The sequence below is a fragment of the Mytilus galloprovincialis genome, chromosome 9 (assembly GCF_965363235.1).
Source record: "Mytilus galloprovincialis chromosome 9, xbMytGall1.hap1.1, whole genome shotgun sequence".
Taxonomy (NCBI): Eukaryota; Metazoa; Mollusca; class Bivalvia; order Mytilida; family Mytilidae; genus Mytilus; species Mytilus galloprovincialis.
The window spans coordinates 79,828,755-79,853,003 of NC_134846.1; the positions used below are offsets into that span (position 1 = coordinate 79,828,755).

The 24,249-nt window shown below is 33.2% G+C and overlaps 1 protein-coding gene across 1 annotated transcript in view; it reads right to left on the reverse strand.

Moving 5' to 3' along the window:
- Positions 1-128: 128 nt before the first annotated feature.
- LOC143046085 (85/88 kDa calcium-independent phospholipase A2-like) overlaps positions 129-24,249 on the reverse strand; it is a 35,999-nt gene continuing 11,878 nt past the window's right edge. Inside the window, exons 9-17 of the mRNA XM_076219068.1 lie at positions 19,663-19,778; positions 14,499-14,647; positions 12,792-12,871; positions 11,596-11,749; positions 7,717-7,867; positions 7,155-7,288; positions 5,721-5,875; positions 4,231-4,398; positions 129-3,604 (exon numbers count right to left, since the gene is read on the reverse strand). Coding sequence (XP_076075183.1) covers positions 3,359-3,604; positions 4,231-4,398; positions 5,721-5,875; positions 7,155-7,288; positions 7,717-7,867; positions 11,596-11,749; positions 12,792-12,871; positions 14,499-14,647; positions 19,663-19,778 — 1,353 coding nt within the window. The 3' untranslated portion in view covers positions 129-3,358. The remainder of the gene's footprint in view (positions 3,605-4,230; positions 4,399-5,720; positions 5,876-7,154; positions 7,289-7,716; positions 7,868-11,595; positions 11,750-12,791; positions 12,872-14,498; positions 14,648-19,662; positions 19,779-24,249) is intronic.

Here is a 24,249-nt window from a genome sequence, read left to right on the forward strand (position 1 = left end):
GCAATCATAATAAAGCTCCTTACATTTATATATAAATTAACTCATTGAATCTGTTTTGAAATTGTTAGTCCAAAGGACTCATAGAATCTTCTGAATGAGAACTGGGAGGATAGCAAGATAAAATCAACTTCTGTAAAAAACTAATTTTATTCACTATTCAACAATTTAAATATATGTAACAAGTCATTAGAAACAAAAAAAATACATAAGTAGTGTTAATATATTTTGGCAATACATAATAATTAAAGAAGCAAGATTACAAAATACATTTGATTATAGTGTTTAAACTATATGCAACATTAGTATTTTTAATATGAAGTAAATTTTAATGGTAGAATATATTGCAAAAAGTTTTTATAATAGCCTATTGAATGATTGCAACCATTTAATGACTTTTCTTAAAACAACTGTTTTCATCTCTATGTCTGTCTTGGGCGGTCTAACATTTAAAAAACAAAAACTTGGTAACTTTGCTATTGGGAAATCATAATTTAGTTGTTAAGTCAAAAAAATTGCCAAATTATGGATTATTAGGATAAAACTAAAAATCAGACCAATCCTTTGTGTCAGACTCTTAAATATTGTCTTGTACAAGCATATATACAGTATTTAAACAAATTCATTCCCTTGTCAATATTTCCCTTTATCATTCTATACAAATTTGTAAATTTTTTAAAAGAAATACTTTTGACTCGTCTCTCAACCATCTTTTATGAAATTTTTATCATCAAACTTATGAATGTTCATAGGTTTGTTTTCATTTTCCATAATTCCTAATTTCAACAAGAACTCTTTTTGGGACAATATTGTGACATCAAAACAGTAGTTTTCAATTAAATAATGAAATCTTGAAAAAAAAACAAAAAATGACAGTAGCCATACAAAAGTACAAAATTTTTTGAGAAAATTAGTTAAAATTCATGAAAAACAGAAAAGAAAGAACCTCAAATTATGTTTTGAAAATTTATCCATTTACATAAAATTCATAAGAAAAAATCAAAGATTATTTACTTTCTATTTTAAGTTCATGGATGCACCAATTAAAATCCATTTAATAAACATACTTAATATTGCAAGTTAATCTTATAATTGTGAAAGAACAACCTGTACCAAATAACTACATAATATTGCACTGAGAGGATAAATATTATGCATAAAATTGAGAATGGAAATGGGGAATGTGCCAAAGAGACAACAACCCGACCATAGAAAAAAAACAACAGCAGAAGGTCACCAACAGGTCTTCAATGTAGCGAGAAATTCCCGCATGTACATAAGAATAGTTTCAATTTCTTAAATCCATGATTCTATTCTATATATGTTTGTCCAACAAAATATCAATATAAGGTGCATAAAAGAAAACTAACTGAAAACTATTAATCTTTTAACAAAATAAAACAATTCAGTACAATTGAATAAAAATATTAATTAATTGCAAATAATAAGAATGAAATAAACCACTTAAACTAATAACGGTACTTAAATTAAAAATATATATATATATATATTGTGTTGTCTGTTTTTAGGGTTTTTTCCTCAATTCTTAAGTGTGCAATTTTTTACCCTGTATCTAAATATCTGGTACCAAAAATTGAATACATTTTTGTGCATTAAAAAGATTGGTTTATAGTTGATTTTTAGGCAAAACTGAGAAATTCAACAAATTTTTTTTTACAGTTAATAGTTAGGGGGTCTCACTGGGGGTTCTGATCCCTGATCCCACTTGTCAGATTCCTGTATCCCGCTTACACTATGTACAAAAGCAATTCTCATTTTTTTGTAATTTCCTGTGTCCCGCTAGACGTCATTTCCTGTTTTCCCTGCATAATTATTTGACTTTCACTTGTCACGCTTACAAAAAATCGGCAATCCCTCATCACAATTAGACATTAATGAGACCCACTGGTTAGTCAACCAATGTAAAAATATCAGTCAACAGATGTAAAACTCAAACACAAATGCCCATTAAACTTCATCCAACCAAAACAAAACACAATTAATCTGTAAATAAACAATAACATACCAAAAATCTGGAAATATTACAATAAAGTGAAGCACTAACAATACTAATGAAACTTTCTATGTTGAATTGTTCAAGGGCAATAATGTCCCCTAGAACAAAACACTAACTTGATCTATAACTCATAAGGACGGAAGGATAAATTAAAGCTATGGGTACAAAAAGCATCAAATCACAAACTATATACCACATTTGCTTGCAATTTATTTTAATGTATATGAATTTCAAAATGTTTTCCTAAAAAAAATAATGTTTGATCAAATCTTTGTTTTAACTGCAGCCATTTATCCTTTTTGTAACTCATTTTTTTCTGCAGCAGTTACCTTACTTCACAGCAGCTACTTAATATTAGTTGTGAAAGAATACAGTAATACAGTAATACAGTAATACAGTTATAATTATACAAATCCTTTAGTAGATTTCTGGATCTTTATTCTGTATTCGACTTCTTAACCACAACTTCAGTGAGAATTAATAATGCTGTACTAATCAAAAATAGTTTCTAAAAAGTTTCAGTGCATGGCATTCTTCAGTTCTTCTGTTTTCTATCTTGACTACATGGCAGATCAGGCTTCTTTTACAAAGCATTTAGATGCAAAAGGGGAATTATTTACTGTGTAATTATAAAAAAAAATAAGATGAAATAAAAGACGCCAGTGGCATCTGAACATCTTAAAAACAGTTTTCATACAACATAGAATTTAAATTCCAGTAACTGAAATGATCCCTATGCTGTTTGGGAATCTTAAAAATAATTATAAAAAAATTAACGATAACTGTGAAAAATATTGCATGTGATTTTCTTTGCTCTTTAGTAGTTTTTAACATTTATCCACATGGAATTTTGATTATAAAAATGTTCTTTGATTACAAATGTGGCAGATAAGAAATAAGAATTCAATCATTGATTCCCAATACAGTGAAACACTTTTAGAGCTTGCAAATTAAGTAAAGCATGAACAGCTAACTTTGATACACCTGATTGAGGTTGGCCAATGTGAGACCATAAGTTGTCATGATCAAAATATATAAAGTGGAATAGAAAAGTTTGTTTCCTTTTGAAAGGTTTTGTTCATAAACTTGGTTTTATGAAGGTTTTATTTTATAGGAGATGAATGTTACCTTCTGTAGAAATCTGTATCCAATGGAATTTTTTTTCACAGTTTTGATGTACAAATGTAGCTACAAAACTTGAGGTGATTTCGTAAGAAGGGCCAATATTTACTTCCTATATGATTTATGTGATCAGGTTGATGTATATATAGGGGTTAATGAAAAAGAGGTAGAAAAGAAGGAAAAGTTATTCCTGTTTGTTTAATATTGTGCAAGAATTACAAATTACTTTCCAGATTTTTGTTTGGCATCATGTATGTTTTTTAGTAAGATTCCCAACTTTTGAATCTTTTCCCTATTTGCTACAATATAACATTGTGTCTCCCACATCATTGTTATAATAGACTTGTTGTCATGGCAGTCTAACGGAAAGTCCTCACTTATTCTGGGACTAAATCGGTAAAATGGAATGTTTAACGTGCTACACCAGGCTCGAGATCTATTGACAGGTGGTCCCTCTGATAATGTCGCCTGAAAAATAAGTTTTCATCAAATGAATAATTAAGTAATACATATATATCAAAATACTGTTACATATTTGTTACAGCTCAGAAAATCAATTCTTTTTAAATAATATTGTCACCAAGTCACTTTTAAAATACAGTGTTCTTGTCATATGTGTTATATATAAGTATCACTAGCCTACCAGTTTAAAAGTAGGGGATGAATATGATTTCTGATCAGGTTAAATTGAAATATTTGTTCTGTAAATTGCAGATTTCTATCTCAGATTTTGCTTTCATCTTTTTTTGTGATAATTGCTCATAACTTCATATCATGCTACTTGAGTGATGTTTTTTTCTCTCAGTCCTATAGATAGCAAATGTCAACGTCATGAGCCTTTGACATTGATTTTGCTTAGTCAAATAACAAAGTTGAGAATGTTTCTCGGCTACATCTAACTTCAAGGTGGTTTCCCTTCAATGAGATTGTACCTTCATGTTTGAAATACCATTGATAATCTATAATTAATTTTCCAACATCTACAATACACAATTACAACTAGAAAGCTTTAATAAATTTTTATATCAGAGACAGAATAAATCTTTCAATTAAAAAGCATTTTTTTAAAATTAACTAAAAGATTTGTACTATACCTGATCAACCATCATATTAACCAGACCAGTAAATCCAGTAACAACCCGTTTTACATCAAATATCCCTTCAGGTCTAAAAACATCTACACTTTCTACTGGTATAACTGGTATCCTGCCTGTGCCTAAGGATACAACACATCCAATTGGTTTGATACGATGGCCTTCATTCTATAATACACAAACAATATCTGTTTGTAAGATTCTGATTTCACAGCAGTATGGTATCCAACAACTTTCAACTACAGCTGGTCAGTTTCACTAGATTTTTAAGATATTATTAAGTACTGTAAATTCAGAAATTATTGCAAGTTTTTTATTATTGCTAAAAATGCGAGAAACTTGTGAACGCAATAATTTAAACTTGCATTTTTAAATATTTTATATGAATTAAACAGGACTTTTCTCAAAATCGTAAAAATTAAAATCGCATTTCAGTCTAAAATGACAAAATCGCAATAATAAATGCACACAATAATTTCTGAATCTACAGTATTAAAAACAATATAATGCTAAGTTGAAACAGATTGGATCTGATGATTTAACCTTAAATCAACTCTTATTCCACTCAAGAAATTTTGAAGTTAAGTCCTAATTCTTCTTAAGTAGTACTGAACAAAATTGAAACAAACTGATAGTTTATGCTGAGGATTAAAAAATTGTGCTCAAATGCAAAAAAAATTTATAACACAAAGTTTTTTTCATATATCATATTTGCATGCTTACTACTTTAAAGATAAAAGAAATCAGGTCAGCTGAAGACCATGAGTATTTTTAGATGTATTGCAATGTCAAAATATACCATTGATCAGGGTTTCTATTGCCCACTTCTCCCCTTTTCTATTAATGTTTTACAGTTGCCCCTAGAACTTATAAAATCATCATCCCATTGTCAAGAAAATTATTCCTTCTATAAAGCATTTTCATGACCGCTACCAAAGAAGAAAAGGGACTAGTACTGATAAAATTCTACTAGCCAAAAAACTACTAACTCATATTTTTAAATTAAAACCTTCTTGAATCAGGATATTTTTGAATAAAGAACTTACTCTTAGTTTGAGACCAAAGTTATACTCATGGATCCCTGTAAGTGTGTCAAGTGTTGGATTATTTGATAACTTACTCTTAGTTTAAGACCAAAGTTATACTCATGGATCCCTGTAAGTGTGTCAAGTGTTGGATTATTTGATAACTTACTCTTAGTTTGAGACCAAAGTTATACTCATGGATCCCTGTAGGTGTGTCCAGTGTTGGATTATTTGATAACTTACACTTAGTTTGAGACCAAAGTTATACTCATGGATCTCTGTAAGTGTGTCAAGTGTTGGATTATTTGATAACTTACACTTAGTTTGAGACCAAAGTTATACTCATGGATCTCTGTAAGTGTGTCAAGTGTTGGATTATTTGATAACTTACTCTTAGTTTGAGACCAAAGTTATACTCATGGATCCCTGTAAGTGTGTCAAGTGTTGGATTATTTGATAACTTACTCTTAGTTTGAGACCAAAGTTATACTCATGGATCTCTGTAAGTGTGTCCAGTGTTGGATTATTTGATATCATACCACCATCTACAAATGCTCTTGCACTCTTGAAGTAGGTTGGAGCTGCACCACTAGATCTGGCTGCCTCCCATACTAACTGCTCTGAAAAACCATTTTATCATCATGTGATGTTAACTTCATGTGATTCAGTTTATACGTATTTAAGAGATAACTGTAGCAAATCTAGTTTACCTGTTGACGTGTAGGGGATTTGCGACAATAAAACAATTATTCTAATGCAAAACAAGTACATTATTTAATTTCAATCATTATTTCAGTGTAAAATTCTCATTAACCAAAATTCTGAGAAAAGATGTTATATTCTTTGGCCCTAAACTTGGTGATGCATAAGTATGCTTCCGGAATCAAACCTAAAAACCGGCATTTTTTGGCCTCTTGGCCGCTTCAGAATGTAATAAAATTTAAAAAAGATTTTTAATTGCAACAAGTGAATTTTTTGCTTATTATTGTAGAAAATACATGTCTATACATTCTGCTATTCAAAATGTCGTCTTCTTTAGTGACAGACAAGGAGATGGAGAGTTTTACGCTTACTGTCATCTAATCAGATATCACCATAGATACAAAACAATTGCATTAAAATTGGCATTACCAGTACAAAAAAAAAGTATATCAATAGTTAGCATGCAATTCATGAATGCAATTTGAAACAATGCAGAAAGAGTCTGAATACTAAAACATAGCATAGTTTATTACATCATAAAACATAAATCTAAGTGGAAATTCAAATAATTCACACCCCAAGACAATATGATAATTTAAACAATGAAAACATTTATATTCAAACTTATCTGTGTAAGTATTTGTTCATACCATGAGGAAGTGGTAGTCTTACCTTATCTGTGTATGTAAGTATTAGTTCTTAACATTAGGGGGGTGTGGTCTTACCTTATCTGGCTAAGTATTTGTTCTTAACATGAGGGGGGTGTGGTCTTACCTTATCTGGGTAAGTATTTGTTCTTAACATGAGGGGGGTGTGGTCTTACCTTATCTGGGTAAGTATTTGTTCTTACCATGAGGAGGTGGTGGTCTCAGTACTCCTTTAGGATGTGTATCATCTTCATACGTCTGAAGAGTAGGATGGCATGATTGTGTATGTAAGTATTAGTTCTTACCATGAGGGGGGTGTGGTCTTACCTTATCTGGGTAAGTATTTGTTCTTAACATGAGGGGGGTGTGGTCTTACCTTATCTGGGTAAGTATTTGTTCTTAACATGAGGGGGTGTGGTCTTACCTTATCTGGGTAAGTATTAGTTCTTACCATGAGGGGTGTGTGGTCTTACCTTATCTGGGTAAGTAGTTGTTCTTACCATGAGGGGATGTGTGGTCTTACCTTATCTGGGTAAGTAGTTGTTCTTACCATGAGGAGGTGGTGGTCTCAGTACTCCTTTAGGATGTGTGTCATCTTCATATGTCTGAAGAGTAGGATGGTACGATCTGAAGAAATGAAACTGTGAAGGATGTCTGTCTGCTAAAACTCCAGTCACTAGCACCCTGTAAGAATATAATGTTGGAAAATGTTTTGATTTTTGATTATAAAACTTTCATTGGATACAAGAAAGCAAACTTTAGCCTTTCTGCTTTTCCTGTTTTAACATATCAAAACTGCTTTTTACCTTTACTACAAATTTAAACATGTGTTTCCTGCAACTGACCATGATTTGAATAAAGTGATAAGTTTCGTGTGAGTGCTCAGACCTGTCCAATGCCAGAAATATATGAGATAGGCTGTTTAATTGGTTGGTTTATCCACATATATTTAGTCTGAAAAAAAAAATAAATGCATATTCTGTTCAAATAAAAAGAAAGATGCTGATCCATTTGAACAGAGAATACATTATGCTTAAGAAAACGAATAAAAATAGATGTAGAACTCCTACAGAATTCATGGGGTAACGTGGCTTAGCATATTATAAATTTACTTTGGTCCTTTAATATCTGTCATAACTTTAGTTTCTCCTAGTTCTTCTTTCAACATTTTCTCAAAGGCGTCAGCAGGATACGGTCTGGAACCTTGAAATACTTCATCCTTTAGTCTGACATATAAACCTTTCATGTAAGGCAGTGGTTTACCTGAATGTAAATCAAGTATATGCATTTCTTATAGGTTGAAAAGGAAAAAAGAAAAAACAATAATGTGTAGTGCAGCTTTGTATAACTAGAGGCTCTAAAGAGCCTGTGTCGCTCACCTTGGTCTATGTGCATATTAAACAAAGGACACAAATGGATTCATGACAAAATTGTATTTTGGTGATGGTGATGTGTTTGAAGTTCTTACTTTACTGAACGATTTTGCTTCTTACAATTATATCTATAATGAACTTTGCCCATTAGTAACAGAGAACTATATTTGGTAAAAATTTACATAAATTTACCAAATTAATGAAAATTGTTAAAAATTGACTATAAAGGGCAATAACTCCTTAAGGGGTCAATTGACCATTTAGGTCATGTTGACTTATTTGTAGATCTTACTTTGCTGAACATTATTGCTGTTTACAGTTTATCGCTATCTATAATAGTATTCAAGATAACCAAAAACGGCAAAATTTCTTTAAAAATTACCAATTGGAGGGCAGCAACCCAACAACCAGTTGTCCAATTCATCTGAAAAATTCAGGGCAGATAGATATTGACTTGATTAACAATTTAACTTCTTGTCAGATTTGCTCTAGATGCTTTGGTTTCATAGTTATAAGCCAAAAACTGCATTTTACCCCTATGTTCTATTTTTAGCCGTGGCGGCCATCTTGGTTGAATGGCCAGGTCATCGGACACATTTTTCAAACTACATACCCCAAAGATGATTGTGGCCTAGTAGTTTCAGTGGAGATTTTGTAAAAGATTACTTAGATTTATGAAAAATGGTTAAAGATTGACTATAAAGGGCAATAACTCCTAAAGGGGTCAACTGACCATTTTGGTCATTTGACTTATTTGTAGATCTTACTTTGCTGAACATTATTGCTGTTTACAATTTATCTCTATCTATAATAATATTCAAGATAATAACCAAAAACAGCAAAATTTCCTCAAAATTACCAATTCAGGGGCAGCAACCCAACAACGGATTGACCGATTCATCTGAAAATTTCAGGGCAGATAGATCTTGACCTGATAAACATTTTTATTCCAGTCAGATTTCCTCAAAATGCTTTGGTTTTTGAGTTATAAGCCAAAAACTGCATTTTACCCCTATGTTCTTTTTTTAGCGGTGGCGGCCATCTTGGTTGGTTGACCAGGTCACGCCACACATTTTTTAACTTATATACCCCAAAGATGATTGTGGCCAAGTTTGGATTAATTTGGCCCAGCAGTTTCAGAGGAGAAGATTTTTGTAAAAGATTACTTTAATTTACGAAAAATGGTTAAAAATTGACTATAAAGGGCAATAACTCCTAAACGGGTCAACTGACCATTTTGGTCATGTTGACTTATTTGTAGATCTTACTTTGCTGAACATTATTGCTGTTTACAGTTTATCTCTATCTATAATAATATTCAAGATAATAACCAAAAACAGCAAAATTTCCTCAAAATTACCAATTCAGGGGCAGCAACCCAACAACCGATTGACCGATTCATCTGAAAATTTCAGGGCATATAGATCTTGACCTGATAAACATTTTTATCTCGTCAGATTTCCTCAAAATGCTTTGGTTTTTGAGTTATAAGCCAAAAACTGCATTTTACCCCTTTGTTCTATTTTTAGCCGTGGCGGCCATCTTGGTTGGTTGACCGGGTCACGCCACACATTTTTTAAATTAGATACCCCAATGATGATTGTGGCCAAGTTTGGTTTGATTTGGCCCAGTAGTTTCAGAGGAGAAGATTTTTGTAAAAGCTAACGCCGGACGACGACGGACGACGGACACCGGACGCAAAGTGATGAGAAAAGCTCACTTGGCCCTATGGGCCAGGTGAGCTAAAAATGTCTATTGATATTTTTATAACTTAAATATGGAGATATGACGAGCTTGACACCAAAGGTCCAAAAACATGACCATGGGCTGTATAAATATGGAGATATTACAAGCTTGACACCAAAGGTCCAAAAACATGACCATGGGCTGTGTGAATTTGGAGATATGAAGAGCTTGAAACCAAAGGTAAAAAAACATGACCATTGGCTGTGTGAATATGGAAATATTGCAAGCTTGACACCAAAGGTCCAAACACATGACCATAGGCTGTGTGAATATGGAAATATTGCAAGCTTGACACCAAAGGTCCAAACACATGACCATAGGCTGTAAGAATATGGAAATATTGCAAGCTTGACACAAAAGGTCCGAACACATGACCATAGGCTGTAAGAATATGGAAATATTGCAAGCTTGACACAAAAGGTCTGAACACATGACCATTGGCTGTAAGAATATGGAAATAAGGTAAGCTGGACACAAAACGTCCAAAAACATGACTATGGGCTGTATGAATATGGAAATATTGCAAGCTTGACACAAAAGGTTCGAACACATGACCATTGGCTGTAAGAATATGGAAATAAGGTAAGCTGGACACAAAAGGTCCAAAAACATGACTATGGGCTGTATGAATATGGAGATATTACAAGCTTGACACCAAAGGTCCGAACACATGACCATTGGCTGTAAGAATATGGAAATAGGGCAAGCTTTACAATTGGTTTGAAAAAATTACCATGGTTTGTGTGAATATGAAAATATATATAGCAAGACACAGTAGGTCCCAAAAACATGACCATGAGCTGGATGAATATGGAAATATGGCAATCACAAGTCCTCAATAACAAATAAATTAACAGTAAAACAAAAATTCCTTTTAAACAATTGAAAAAGAAAACATCAAGCTGTCATTTCATCTACAACTACTGATTTCATTAAAGAACCTTAGTGAGCGCGCTCACATACCCCACCGTCCCCACATTGTCATTGGAGAAATGAAATAAGTGTAAGAAAAGAAAATTGTATAAGAAAAAAAAATGAATCATAATTTTCTGTTAATATGCACATCTACATAGTATGTCCTTATTATCTACAAAGTTTCATGAAATTCTGTTGTGTGGTTTCAGAGGAGTTGCAATTACAAACTGTTGCAGAAGTACATTGAAGCAAATAAGTTCAAAGGAGCATCACTCCTAGAAAGAAAAAAAAAATCGTAATTTCCTATCAATATTCACATCTACATAGCATGTCCTTATTATCTACAAAGTTTCATGAAATTCTATTGTATGGTTTTAGAGAAATTGCGATGACGAACTGTTGCAGTAGTACATTAAAGAAAATAAGTTCAAAGGAGTGTAACTCCTGGAAAAAAAATTGAATCATAATATCCTGTCGATATGCACATCTACGTAGTATGTCCTTATTAACTACAAAGTTTCATGAAATTCTGTTGTGTGGTTTCAAAGGAGTTGCGATGACAAACTGTTGCAGTAGTACATTAAAGTAAATAAGTTCAAAGGGGCGTAACTCCTAGAAAAAAAATTGAATCGTAATTTCCTGTCGATATGCACAACTTCATAGTATGTCCTTATTATCTGAAAAGGTTTCGTGAAATTCTATTGTGTGGTTTGAGAGGAGTTGCGATGACAAACTGTTGCAGTAGTACATTAAAGTAAATAAGTTCAAAGGGGCGTAACTCCTAGAAAAAAAATTGAATTGGGGTATAATAAAAGATACAAATAAGAATATAGCAAGTACCTGTAAGGTTTCATGTAAAGACAAATATCATTTTTATTCCTACTAATTTTGTCGTTAGAGGGCAAACATTTTAGAAATACATATTATATTGGTTGATATATAAATTACAACACAAACCTGTTGCTATCCCTAAAGCCAGTAAAGCACCAGTACTTGTTCCTGATATCCAATCAAAACACTCCTTTATGGGAATCCCTGCGGCATCCTCAATAGCTATTAATAGCTGTATTAATATTATACCCCTTATTCCTCCTCCATCTAGACACAATACCTACAAATGAAATAGATGCAATTAATCTTAAATGGAGAAACAGGCCTATGATGTACTTATTCATGATTTACAGAAAATTCTCTTCAAAAATAATCCTGAATTTAAAATGAAATTTTAAAGGTGTGTAAAATCAATGACCATAAAATAAAAATAAATATAGTACACCCATTTGCAGATGAAATAATATTTCATACAGCAAACCAACTAACACTCATAATATAAAATATAACATACCACCATGTACTCATTGACACGTCAAGAAAAGAACGCCCATTAACAAAACATGAATTAAATCCATAGAGAACACTCATTAAGCTAACCTGTTTGTGAGCCAACTTTTGTAAGAAATAAAACTTACATGTGTTTATCTAAACTTTTTGTGATGTCTTAACCTACCCTGTGTTTATCTTAACTTTTTGTGATGTCTTAAATTTACCCTGTGTTTATCTTAACTTTTTGTGATGTCTTAAATTTACCCTGTGTTTATCTTAACTTTTTGTGATGTCTTAAACCTACCCTATGTTTATCTTAACTTTTTGTGATGTCTTGAATTTACCCTGTGTTTATCTTAACTTTTTGTGATGTCTTAAACCTACCCTATGTTTATCTTAACTTTTTGTGATGTCTTAAATTTACCCTGTGTTTATCTTAACTTTTTGTGATGTCTTAAACCTACCCTGTGTTTATCTAAACTTTTTGGGATGTCTTAAACCTACCCTGTGTTTATCTACACTTTTGTGTGATGTCTTGAACCCCTGTGTTTATCTATAATTTCATGTGACGTCTTGAACCTACCCTGTGTTTATCTTAATCTTTTTGTAAGATGTTAAACTTACCCTCTGTTTATGAACTTATCTAAACTTTTTGTGATGTCTTAAACCTACCCTGTGTTTATCTTAACTTCTTGTGATGTCTTAAACCTAACCTGTGTTTATCTAAACTTCTTGATTATCTTAACTTTTTGTGATGTCTTAAACCTACCTTGTGTTTATCTAAACCTACCCTGTGTTTTTTTAAACTACTTGTGGTGTCTTAAACCTACCCTGTGTTTAACTAAACTACTTGTGGTGTCATCATCTTGGTCAGGGTCTTTAAAGGATGACATCATTTCATCTAAAATAGCTACAAAATAAGTGTATAAAACATTAACAGTCTACAATAGCTACAAAACATTGGTAGAAAACATTGTCCATATAAATTTCATTTCCTTTGTTTAAAAATGTTATTAAATGTATTAGATATCTATGAAACTTACTTTATATTGCAATATTTCTAACTAGAGGCTCTAAAGAGCCTGTGTCGCTCACCTTGGTCAACAAAGGACACAGATGGATTCATGACAAAATTGTGTTTTGGTGATGGTGATGTGTTTTTAGATCTTACTTTACTTAACATTCTTGCTGCTTACAATTATCTCTATCTATAATGAACTTGGCCCAGTAGTTTCGGTGGAAAATGTTAGTGAAAATTGTTAAAAATTGACTATGAAGGGCAATAACTCCTTAGGGGGTCAATTGACCATTTTGGTCGTGTGACTTATTTTTAGGCCTTACTTTGCTGTACATTATTGCTGTTTACAGTTTATCTCTATCTATTATAGTATTCAAGGTAATAACCAAAAACAGCAAAAAATTCCTTAAAATTACCAATTCAGGGGTAGCAAACTAACAATTGATTATCTGTTTCACCTGAAAATTCCAGGACAGATAGATCTTTACCTGATAAACAATTTCACTTCCTGTCAGATTTGTCTAAATGCTTTGGTTTTTGAGTTATAAACCAAAAACTGCATTTTACCCCTATGTTCTATTTTTAGCCATGGTGGCCATCTTGGTTGGTTGGCCAGGCTGGATACACTTTTTAAACTTTTAAACTAGATACCCCAATGATGATTGTGGCCAAGTTTGGTTAAATTTAGCCCAGTAGTTTTAGAGGAGAAGATTTTTGTAAAAGTTAACGACGATGGACGACGGACGACGACTGACGACAGACGCCAAGTGATGAGAAAAGCTCACTTGGCCCTTCGAGCCAGGTGAGCTAACAAATGTCCTAATAGGTGAAAAATCATAAATGTTTACTCAACATTTGTTGAAAATGTACCTTATAGAGAAGGTTTGAAGAAAACATAATTAAGGAATGACTGTAACATTTTTTCTATCTATGAAGAAATAATATCAAAAATGTGGTGCACACACAGGTTTTTTTTAAGTGTGCACCATTTTTTATGTTATTTCGAACAGACAAAAAAAAATGTTAGTTATTTCTTATGATTTAATTCTAAATTCCATTTTACACAGGAGTAAACCATGAAAAAACATTGATGACGTCATGGTCACATGACTAAATTATGTCTATGAGCTGATAAACAAAACAACGTCAGCCAATCAAAAGAGGTGTTACATGTACATCCAAAATTAAACTATTGTTAGATATACACATCAGGCCCAAATTAATATATTGTTTGTTTCCCCAATCCTGACCCTGCCAAGACAGTTGTGGGTAGGTAGGTAAGGAAATAATTTTATTTTTTCAAAAAGCTTGAAAAATATCAGACAATCTGGCAAGCCTAAAAATCTAAAATTAATAAAATATTATTTGACTAAAGTCTTGACAATAAAATTTTATGAGTAGCATCGTTTTTGCAGGGTCGGTCGGGATAGGGGGAAACCAATAATATTTTATTTTGGGCCTCATTAAGGAAGAGAATAGCATTATGCAATTGGTTTCACAGATGAGTTTGTGTACTTACCTTCCCTGTCAATTGCCAACACAGTTTTCATTGCGTCATCAACAGTGCCGTCATGTGTGCCTTCCATTACACAGCCTTTACAACAGCCTTTAGTTGTGTATCCACATCGTCTGGCACCACATATGTGTAACATGTATAGTATTGTGTCCCTGAAATAAAGTATATAGTTCTTATCTCAAAACAGTACCTCAAAAACATGCTAATATATTATGTAACAGCAAGAAAAGAATGTATAAGGATGCTGTTACCAAGTTTTTATGGTCCTAATAAAATTTACGGTATCAATTTTCTTGCACCAGATGCGCATTTCGACAATACATGTCTCTTCAGTGATGCTCGTGGCCAAAATATGCCTATCCTTGCAGAATAAACCTGTGTATTCTAACACCCTGCTTAATCTGACATTTTTTCTGGTCCCCCCCATGTGTTGGATTAGGCAGGTTACACTAAACCTGCATATTCCAACACCCTGCTTAATCTGACATTTTTTCTTGTCCCCAATGTGTTGGATTAGGCAGGTTACACTGTATATATACCAATCAGGGACACCTTTACATCATTCAATTCATTTTCACATGTACATGTCCAACAAGAAAAATATTTGTTTATGTTTAAATATAATTTAGGGATGGGAATCTTCACAAATTGCTACTCATTTGAACATTCTCAAATGATAGGGATGTGGATGACCCCTGGGAACTCTTATTTAATATGATGAACAAGAACAAACATAGTTATAGTTCAGAGGTTAAAGTCTCAACCATTTTCAAGATTTTGACCAGTGCTAAATGGCAGGGGGTTATGGATGACCTCTGGGGACTCCATCTTGATATAAGGAATAATAAAATGTATGGCTTAGAGGTGGAAATCTAAAATACAAAATTTTGGAAACTCTGAAATGGCAGGGGTGGGAGATGACCCCTTTAGACCCCCCTGTATATCATTTAATTCATATTTATATGTCAAAAAAGAAATATATGGTTAAAAGGTGGGTTTTCACTTAACGCCCCTTCTAAATGTTAGATAAATCATTCTGTAACTGCTTTTACACAACAATAGAAAATCTAAAAGAAAACAGATTTTCTAAGGGCATCACATAAATGATATTTCGCAATGAACGTAGGACAGTGGCGGATCCAGAAATTTTCATAGGTTGGGGCCCACTGACTGACCCAAGAGGGGGCCCGCTCCAGTCACGCTACAGTGATTCCCTATATAAGCAACCAAATTTTTTCCCAAAAAGGGGGGGCCCGGGCCCCCTGGCCCCCCCCCTAAATCCGCCTCTGCCTACCAGATACCAATGTACACCTTGCAATCAATACATATGCCAACTATAGTTGACGTTTTGCTTATATAGTATATGAAAAATCGACATATCAACTAAGAAATCTAACATTGACCAATGAACCGTGAGGTCAAATGAACCTTTTGGGAAAAACCAAGTACAATTTACAAATATTACATTAGCCCAATATAGTTGACCTACTGCATATAGTTTCTGAGAAAATGACCTAATCAAGGTCAAATGAACCCTTACAGACATGTACACCTCATAATCCTTTCATACACCAAACAAATCCTTTCTTTGACACCAAACAAATTGACCTATTACTAACATCTAAACTAGATGTGTCAAAGCGACACAAATGGCCCCGTCCCAAAAAAAAAAAAAAAATCTGCAATTTCAATATAAACACATGTGGACACAAACATGATGGTAGTCTCACATATCAAAAATCAGCTAAAAATCTGGAGGGGAAAAGAGAAAAAATCCGTATAACTGATTTTCAATAATTTATCAAAGTCCAAAGCCCGTAATTTCAGCGAAAATTAGGGGAGTGGAACGAAACTTAAGCTTGACCTATAACTCACATACCAAAAATCAGCCAAATATTTGAAGGCATTTAGAAAAAAAAGTCTGTATAACTGTGATTTTCAACAATTTCTCAAAGTCCAAAGCCAGTAATTTCGGCAAAAAATATGGGGAGCAGAACGAAACTTACACTTGATCTGTAACTCATCATGGTTAACTCACATACCAAAAATCAGCCCAATATCTGAAAGCGTTTAGAAAAAAAGTCTGTATAACTGTGATTTTCAACAATTTCTCAAAGTCCAAACCCTGTAATGTCGGCAAAAATTAGTGGAGCGGAACGAAACTTAAACTTTATCTATAACTCATCATGGTTAACATACCAAAAATCAGTCCAATATCTGAAGGCATTTAGAAAAAAACTCTGTATAATGGTTTGTTGCGGAATGACGGAATGACAGAATTAAGGAATTTCGGAATGATAGAATTTCGGAATGACGGAATGACGGACAAGGGTAAAACTATATGGCACCGACAACTTCTTAAGGGGCCATAAAAATGAGTGTCTTTTGCCAAAGTATGTGCGGCAAATAATTGGAAAAAAAAATTACAATAATTGACGGACCAATTTTTGGTATATATGGATATGAAAATACAGACTGTCATACAGAAAAACGCCCATATTTCATACATTACATAATCTTGGTGTTCCTATAAACCCACTTTGAAGGCTATTTCAATCTTCAGCTATCCAGAAATGAATTTTATTGCACATTAGCTCTCATATTTGAAAAATCAACAGGGGCCAAAATGTGAAACTCCACACCTAACTGTGGTGTGCTACCTAAGTGAGAAAATTATTAGGTAAAAAACTAATAATACTATTTTTTCCAGCAATTACTAAACTATAGATGTTGTATATAATTTTATGTGCTAATGTGTTCATAGGTTTTGTGTGATATTTATCTGATGCATGTTGAAAAGTAATCCTTTGTTGGCATTGTGTAATAAAGTGCCTGATACATGTTGCATAGTGATATATTAGTGACATTGTGAACAATCAGGCCTAGTACATGTTGCATAGTGATCTATTAGTGACATTGTGAACAATCAGGCCTAGTATATGTTGCATAGCGATTGCATAGTGACATAGTGTATATATATTCTTTTATGAAACATTGTGTTTATGCATTGCGACTGAGGTACTTCACCTTGCATTTTGATTTATGTGCATTGTGTTGGGTGAACACTTTGCATTGTGTATGTATTTAATAGTGTGTTAATTGATTTAAATAGGACAACTGGCTGTGGAAAAAATTGAATTTAACACTTGAAATCCTGATTTATTCAGGTACAGATCCATTGATTGCCCATTACACATTACCGTCTTCTACTCCTGAAATATAAAGTTTTATACAAATTGTTTATGACAATGCCACTGGATTAGCTTCCCTTTGTTTTGCATTCTGGGACTACTTCGAAGGCAAGACAATAAAACAATTCATTAATTTAAAAATCTCAATCAACATTGTCCTAAAATATGGAAGGATTTACTGTATGTTTTCAGAAGGAAAAGTTTAGTTAGATTTTATTTTATTTCATGTTTTTTGGGGTTTTAACGCCACTTTTAAGCACCGCATTAAGGCTATTTAGTGGCGGCCAGTTTTTATTAGTGGAGGAAGTCGGAGTGCCCTGATAAAAACCACCGACCTTCGATAAGAAAACTGACAATCCTTGTCAATTAAGATTGGAGTCGAGTGCACCTGCACGAACGTGGTTCGGACTCACTACCTCAGTGTTGACTGGCTAGTGATTACAGTAGTAACTACTTAGTCCCCTTGGCCATCCAGGCCCTTCATTTGTTAGATACTTAGTTTATGTTTAGATAATGTTTTATCTTATTCCATACAGATTATATCAAACAACTGGATGGTGAACCTGATCTTTAATACAGTCAGCTTAATCTTTCAACTCATTCTTTGTCCATAGCCCATGCGTATTAAATAATACTTAACAATATCAATTCTGTCCATATTTGTAATTTCAAAGAATCAATAAGATTTTTTAAATCACTGGTTTTCAGTAAAAAAATAAAACATACTTAAATTAACAAGAGTGCACACGCTGAAATGTCTCGCCTTCTTTACTAATCATTGATATTATGTTGATAGTCCTAAATATAAAACGTTATTACAACTGTCACATAAACTTAACATTAACCAAGAAAACTAAACATTGACTAATGAACCATGAAATTGAGATCAAGGTCAGATAAACCATGCCAGGCAGACATGTACAGCTAGCAATTCTTCCATACAACAAATACAGTTGACCTTTTGCTTATAGTTTGCTTACAGAAAAACAAACCAAAACACAAAAACTTAACACTGAGCAATAAACCGTGAAAATGAGGTCAAGGTCAAATAAAACCTGCATGACTGACATATAGATCATAAAATATTTCCATACATAAAATATAGTTGACCTATTGCATTAAGTATTAGAAAAAGAGACCAAAACTTAAAAAATTAACTTTGACCACTGAACCATGAAATGAGGTCACCTACCAGCTAGACATCTACACCTTACAATCATTCCATACACCAAATACAGTAGACCTATTGCATAGAGAATAAGAAAAAACAGACCAAAACACAAAAACTTAACTATAACCACTGAACATGAAAATGAGGTCAAGGTCAGATGACACCTGCCAGTTGGTCATGTACACCTTACAGTCCTTCCATACACCCAATATAATAGACCTTTTGCTTATAGTATCTGAGATATGGACTTGACCACCAAAACTTAACCTTGTTCACTGATCCATGAAATGAGTTCAAGGTCAAGTGAAAACTGTCTGACGGGTATGAGGACCTTGCAAGGTACACACATACCAAATATAGTTATCCTTTTTCTTATAATAAGAGAGAATTTAAAATTAAAAAAAATCTTAACTTTTTTTTCAAGTAGTCACTGAACCATGAAAATGAGGTCAAGGACATTGGACATGTGACTGACCGAAACTTCGTAACATGAGGCATCTATATACAAAGTATGAAGCCTCCAGGTCTTCCACCTTCTAAAATATAAAGCTTTTAAGCAGTTAGCTTACGCCGCCTCCGTCGTAGCCGCCGCCTGATCACTATCCCTATATCGAGCTTTCTACGACAAAAGTCGCAGACTCGACAAAAAGGGGGCTCCTGAAAAAGACCCATTCATCATTTGGATGCAACTTTGAATCCTTGACCAACCATTTATCTGCTTGATGTCAATAAGATATATATTTTTAAAACCTAGACTATAAGGGAATGCACCATATCATTTGTTTCTGTATTACTGATATCTTACTTATTCTTTTCTTTTGAAGTAGAAGCTAAATGTCTTGGTGTATGGCCTGCCTTGTTTTTCATGTTGACATCAGCTCCAAACACTATAAACAGCCGAACAAATTCTACATCATCATTCTGCAAGATAAAAATATACCAATAAATTAGCTATCACCCACAGAAGTTGATAAAAGAGGGACGAAAGATACCAGAGGGACAGTCAAACTCATAAATCGGCAATAAACTGACAACGCTATGGCTAAAAATGAAAAGGACAAACAGACAAACAATAGTACATGTGATACATCATAGAAAACTAAAGAATAAACAACATGAACCCCACCAAAAACTAGGGGTGATCTCAGGTGCTCCGGAAGGGTAAAGATCCTGCTCCACATGTGGCACCCGTCGTATTGCTTATGAGATAACAAATACGGTAAATAGTCTAATTCGGTAGGTTACATTTATGAAAGGGAATGGGACTGTAGTTACGACGTAAGGAACATATCCGAAATTATTTGTGAAACGGTTATTACATAAAAGTCAACCAACTTGTGATGGCATCCGTAAAATTTACGAAGAGATGATTTCAACTTAACCATTTGGAACTCTTGATTTAATAGCTTCCTTGTGAGCAACAACCCTCTATCAAGAAAATCATGATAGGAAATGCAAGCACGAGAATATTGTATCAATTGGGAGATATATACACCGTATGCAGGTGCTGGTGGAATGTTGCTACTTAGAAATGGAAAGTTCACAATTGGAAAGCTGAAATCATCTCTTTTGTCGATAAGTTTTGTTTTTGAATCGACCCTCATTGTCAATTTCTAGATATAATTCAAGATATGAGGTCGACTTAACTGTATCTGTTGTATCCTTTATCTCTAGTTCAATGGGATAGATGCATTCGACATAGTCACCAAATTTTGAATTATTTAGTGATAAAAGATTGACTAAATCTGAATGGTTGAATGTAAATATGACCATTAAATGCAATCATAGTATTTTAGCAGTTTACATCAAATGCTACACATCTAATATGTCTAAATGAACTTTTATGAACACTGGTTTAAGCGCTAATTAAAATTTATCTAATTAAGGCATGTTTTCTAAGAAATCTACCTCTTACAGTTTAAAAATACTAAAACATTATTTCACACAATGCACAATAGCATTTGTTGTGTATCAAAGTCATGCATTAGTAAACCCATATAAATATAAGTATATGTGGTATGCTTGCCAATGAGATAAATAGAGAATATCATATGGCTTTTTCAATATCGCATCCGTATCAACCCGAGACACCAATATAATCCCAAGAGCTCTGCTCCAGGGATTATATTGGTTGAGGGTTGATACAGTGTGTGATATTGAATAAAGGGCTGCGCTTTAGCGCATGATACGCCCGTTGCTCTTTTAACTTGTCTTTTATGCTTTAAATGAATTTATATGATCAACTAGAAATATATATACAAATCAAAAGGGATGTTACATTAATATATTCACCAAAGTTTCATAAAATCCCCCTTTTTTAACTTAAGTATAAAAATTCATTAATTAAGAAAACGTAAAATCTAAAATTTATAAAAATGGAAAGTGAGCTTATGTCAATAGATATAAACAATTTATCAAAGTTGCATAAAATTTTGTGAAAGTGTTAGTTATTGTCCCAAAATTGGAAAATCCCCCTTTTTTTAAGCATAAAAATTCATAACACGGAAATGTAAAATCTGAAATTTATAAAAATTGAAAGGGAGCTTACATCAATAGATATAAACAATTCACCAAAGTTTCATGGACATTGGTGAAAGCCTTTTTGAGTTATTGTCCGAAGTGTTGAAAATCCCCCTTTTTTTTATGAATAAAGCCCCATAAATCCAAAACTTAAAATCTGAAATTTATAAGAATTGAAAGGGAGCTTACATCAATAGATATAAACAATTCACCAAAGTTTTATGGACATTGGTGAAAGCCTTTTTGAGTTATTGTCCAAAGTGTTGAAAATCCCCCTTTTTTTATGAATAAAGCCCCATAAATCCAAAACTTAAAATCTGAAATTTATAAAAATTGAAAGGGAGCTTACATCAATAGATATAAACAATTCACCAAAGTTTCATGGACATTGGTGAAAGCTTTTTTGAGTTATTGTCCGAAGTGTTGAAAATCCCCCTTTTTTTATGAATAAAGCCCCTTAAATCCAAAACTTAAAATCTTAAATTTATAAAAATTGAAAGGGAGCTTACATCAAAAGATATAAACAATTCACCAAAGTTTTCATGGACATTGGTGAAAGCCTTTTTGAGTTATTGTCCGAAGTGTTGAAAATCCCCCCTTTTTTATGAATAAAGCCCCATAAATCCAAAACTTAAAATCTGAAATTAAAAAAAAAACAAAAGGGAGCTTACGTCAATAGATATAAACAATTCACTTAAGTTTCATGGAAATTGGTGAAAGTGTTTTTGAGTTATTGTCCGAAGTGTGGACGACGGACGGACGGACGGACGGACGGACGGACGGACAGACGGACGGACGGACAACGGTATACCATAATACGTCCCGTCTAAAAGACGACGGGCGTATAAAAAGCCATATCATATACACTTTATTATATACATATATCTCAAGTAGATGTTTTTTATGTGACATGACATCATACAGATAAGGAGGATTGAAATGACGTCATACAGATTATAGGTTTGACATGATGTCATACAGATTAGGGTTTTGAAAAAGACTTTGCAACAGTGACTGCAATCGATGACGTGACGTCATACAGATTAAAGGTGTGATAAAGCTTTTGCACCTGTGCTGATATCGATATCATCATGGGTGGCTGATACAGCACGCTTGCCATTGATTGTATTACACATACAATTTATCTGTATTTACTACTAAGTATATAATAAAAATCCATATATACCAATGAACAAAGATGTGAACTGTTACAGATCACTGTTCAGTCTTCAATCATAAACAAAACCCATACCATATGGTTAATATTAGCTGTAAAAGGTATTAAAAATGAGAATAAAAAAACTAGAGGCTCTAAAGAGCCTGTGTCGCTCACCTTGGTCTATGTGACTATTAAACAAAGGAAGCAGATGGATTCATGACAAAATTGTATTTTGGTGATGGTGATGTGTTTGTACATCTTACTTTACTGAACATCCTTGCTGCTTACAATTATCTCTATCTATAATGAACTTGGCCAAGTAGTTTCAGTGGAAAATGTTAGTAAAAATTTACAAAATTTATAAAAATTGTAGAAAATTGACTATAAAGGAAAATAACTCCTTAGGAGGTCAATTGACCATTTCGGTCATGTTGACTTATTTGTAAATCTTACTTTCCTGAACATTATTGCTGTTTACAGTTTATCTCTATCTATAATAATATTCAAGACAATAACCAAAAACAGCAAAATTTCCTTAAAATTACCAATTCAGGGGCAGCAACCCAACAACGGGGTTGTCCGATTCATCTGAAAATTTCGGAGCAGATAGATCTTGACCTGATAAACAAATTAACTCCTGTCAGATTTGCTCTAAACGCTTTGGTTTTTGAGTTATAAGCCAAAAACTGCATTTTACCCCTATGTTCTATTTTTAGCCATGGTGGCCATCTTGGTTAAATGGTCGGCTCAATCGGACACATTTTTTAAACTAGATACCCCAAAGATGATTGTGGATAAGTTTGGATTAATTTGGCCCAGTAGTTTCAGAGGAGAAGATTTTTGTAAAAGATTACTTAGTTTACGAAAAATGGTTAAAAATTGACTATAAAGGGCAATAACTCCTATATGGGTCAACTGACCATTTCGGTGATGTTGACTTATTTGTAAATCTTACTTTGCTGAACATAATGGCTGTTTACAGTTTATCTCTATCTATAGTAATATACAAGATAATAACCAAAAACAGCAAAAACAGCAAAATTTCCTTAATATTACCAATTCAGGGGCAGCAACCCAACAACTGGTTGTCAGATTCATCTGAAAATTTCAGGGTAGATAGATCTTGACCTGATAAACAATTGTACCAAATGTCAGATTTGCTCTAAATGCTTTGGTTTTTAAGTTATAAGCCAAAAACTGCATTTTACCCCTATGTTCTATTTTTAGCCGTGGCGGCCATCTTGGTTGATTTTTTAAACTAGATACCCCAAAGATAATTGCGACCAAGTTTGGATAAATTTGGCCCAGTAGTTTCAGAGGACAAGATTTTTGTAAAAGATTACTAAGATTTACAAAAAAGGTTAAAAAATGACTAAAGGGCAATAACTCCTATATGGGTCAACTGACCATTTCGGTTATCCGACTTATTTGTAAATCTTACTTTGCTGAACATTATTGCTGTTTACAGTTTATTTCTATCTATAATAATTTTCAAGATAATAACCAAAAACAGTAAAATTTCCTTAAAATTACCAATTCAGGGGCAGGAACCCAACAACGAGTTATCCGATTCATCTGAAAATTTCAGGGCAGATAGATCTTGACCTGATAAACAATTTTACCCCACGTCAGATTTGCTCTAAATGCTTTGGTTTTTGAGTTATAAGCCAAAAACTGCATTTTACCCCTATGTTCTATTTTTAGCCATGGCAG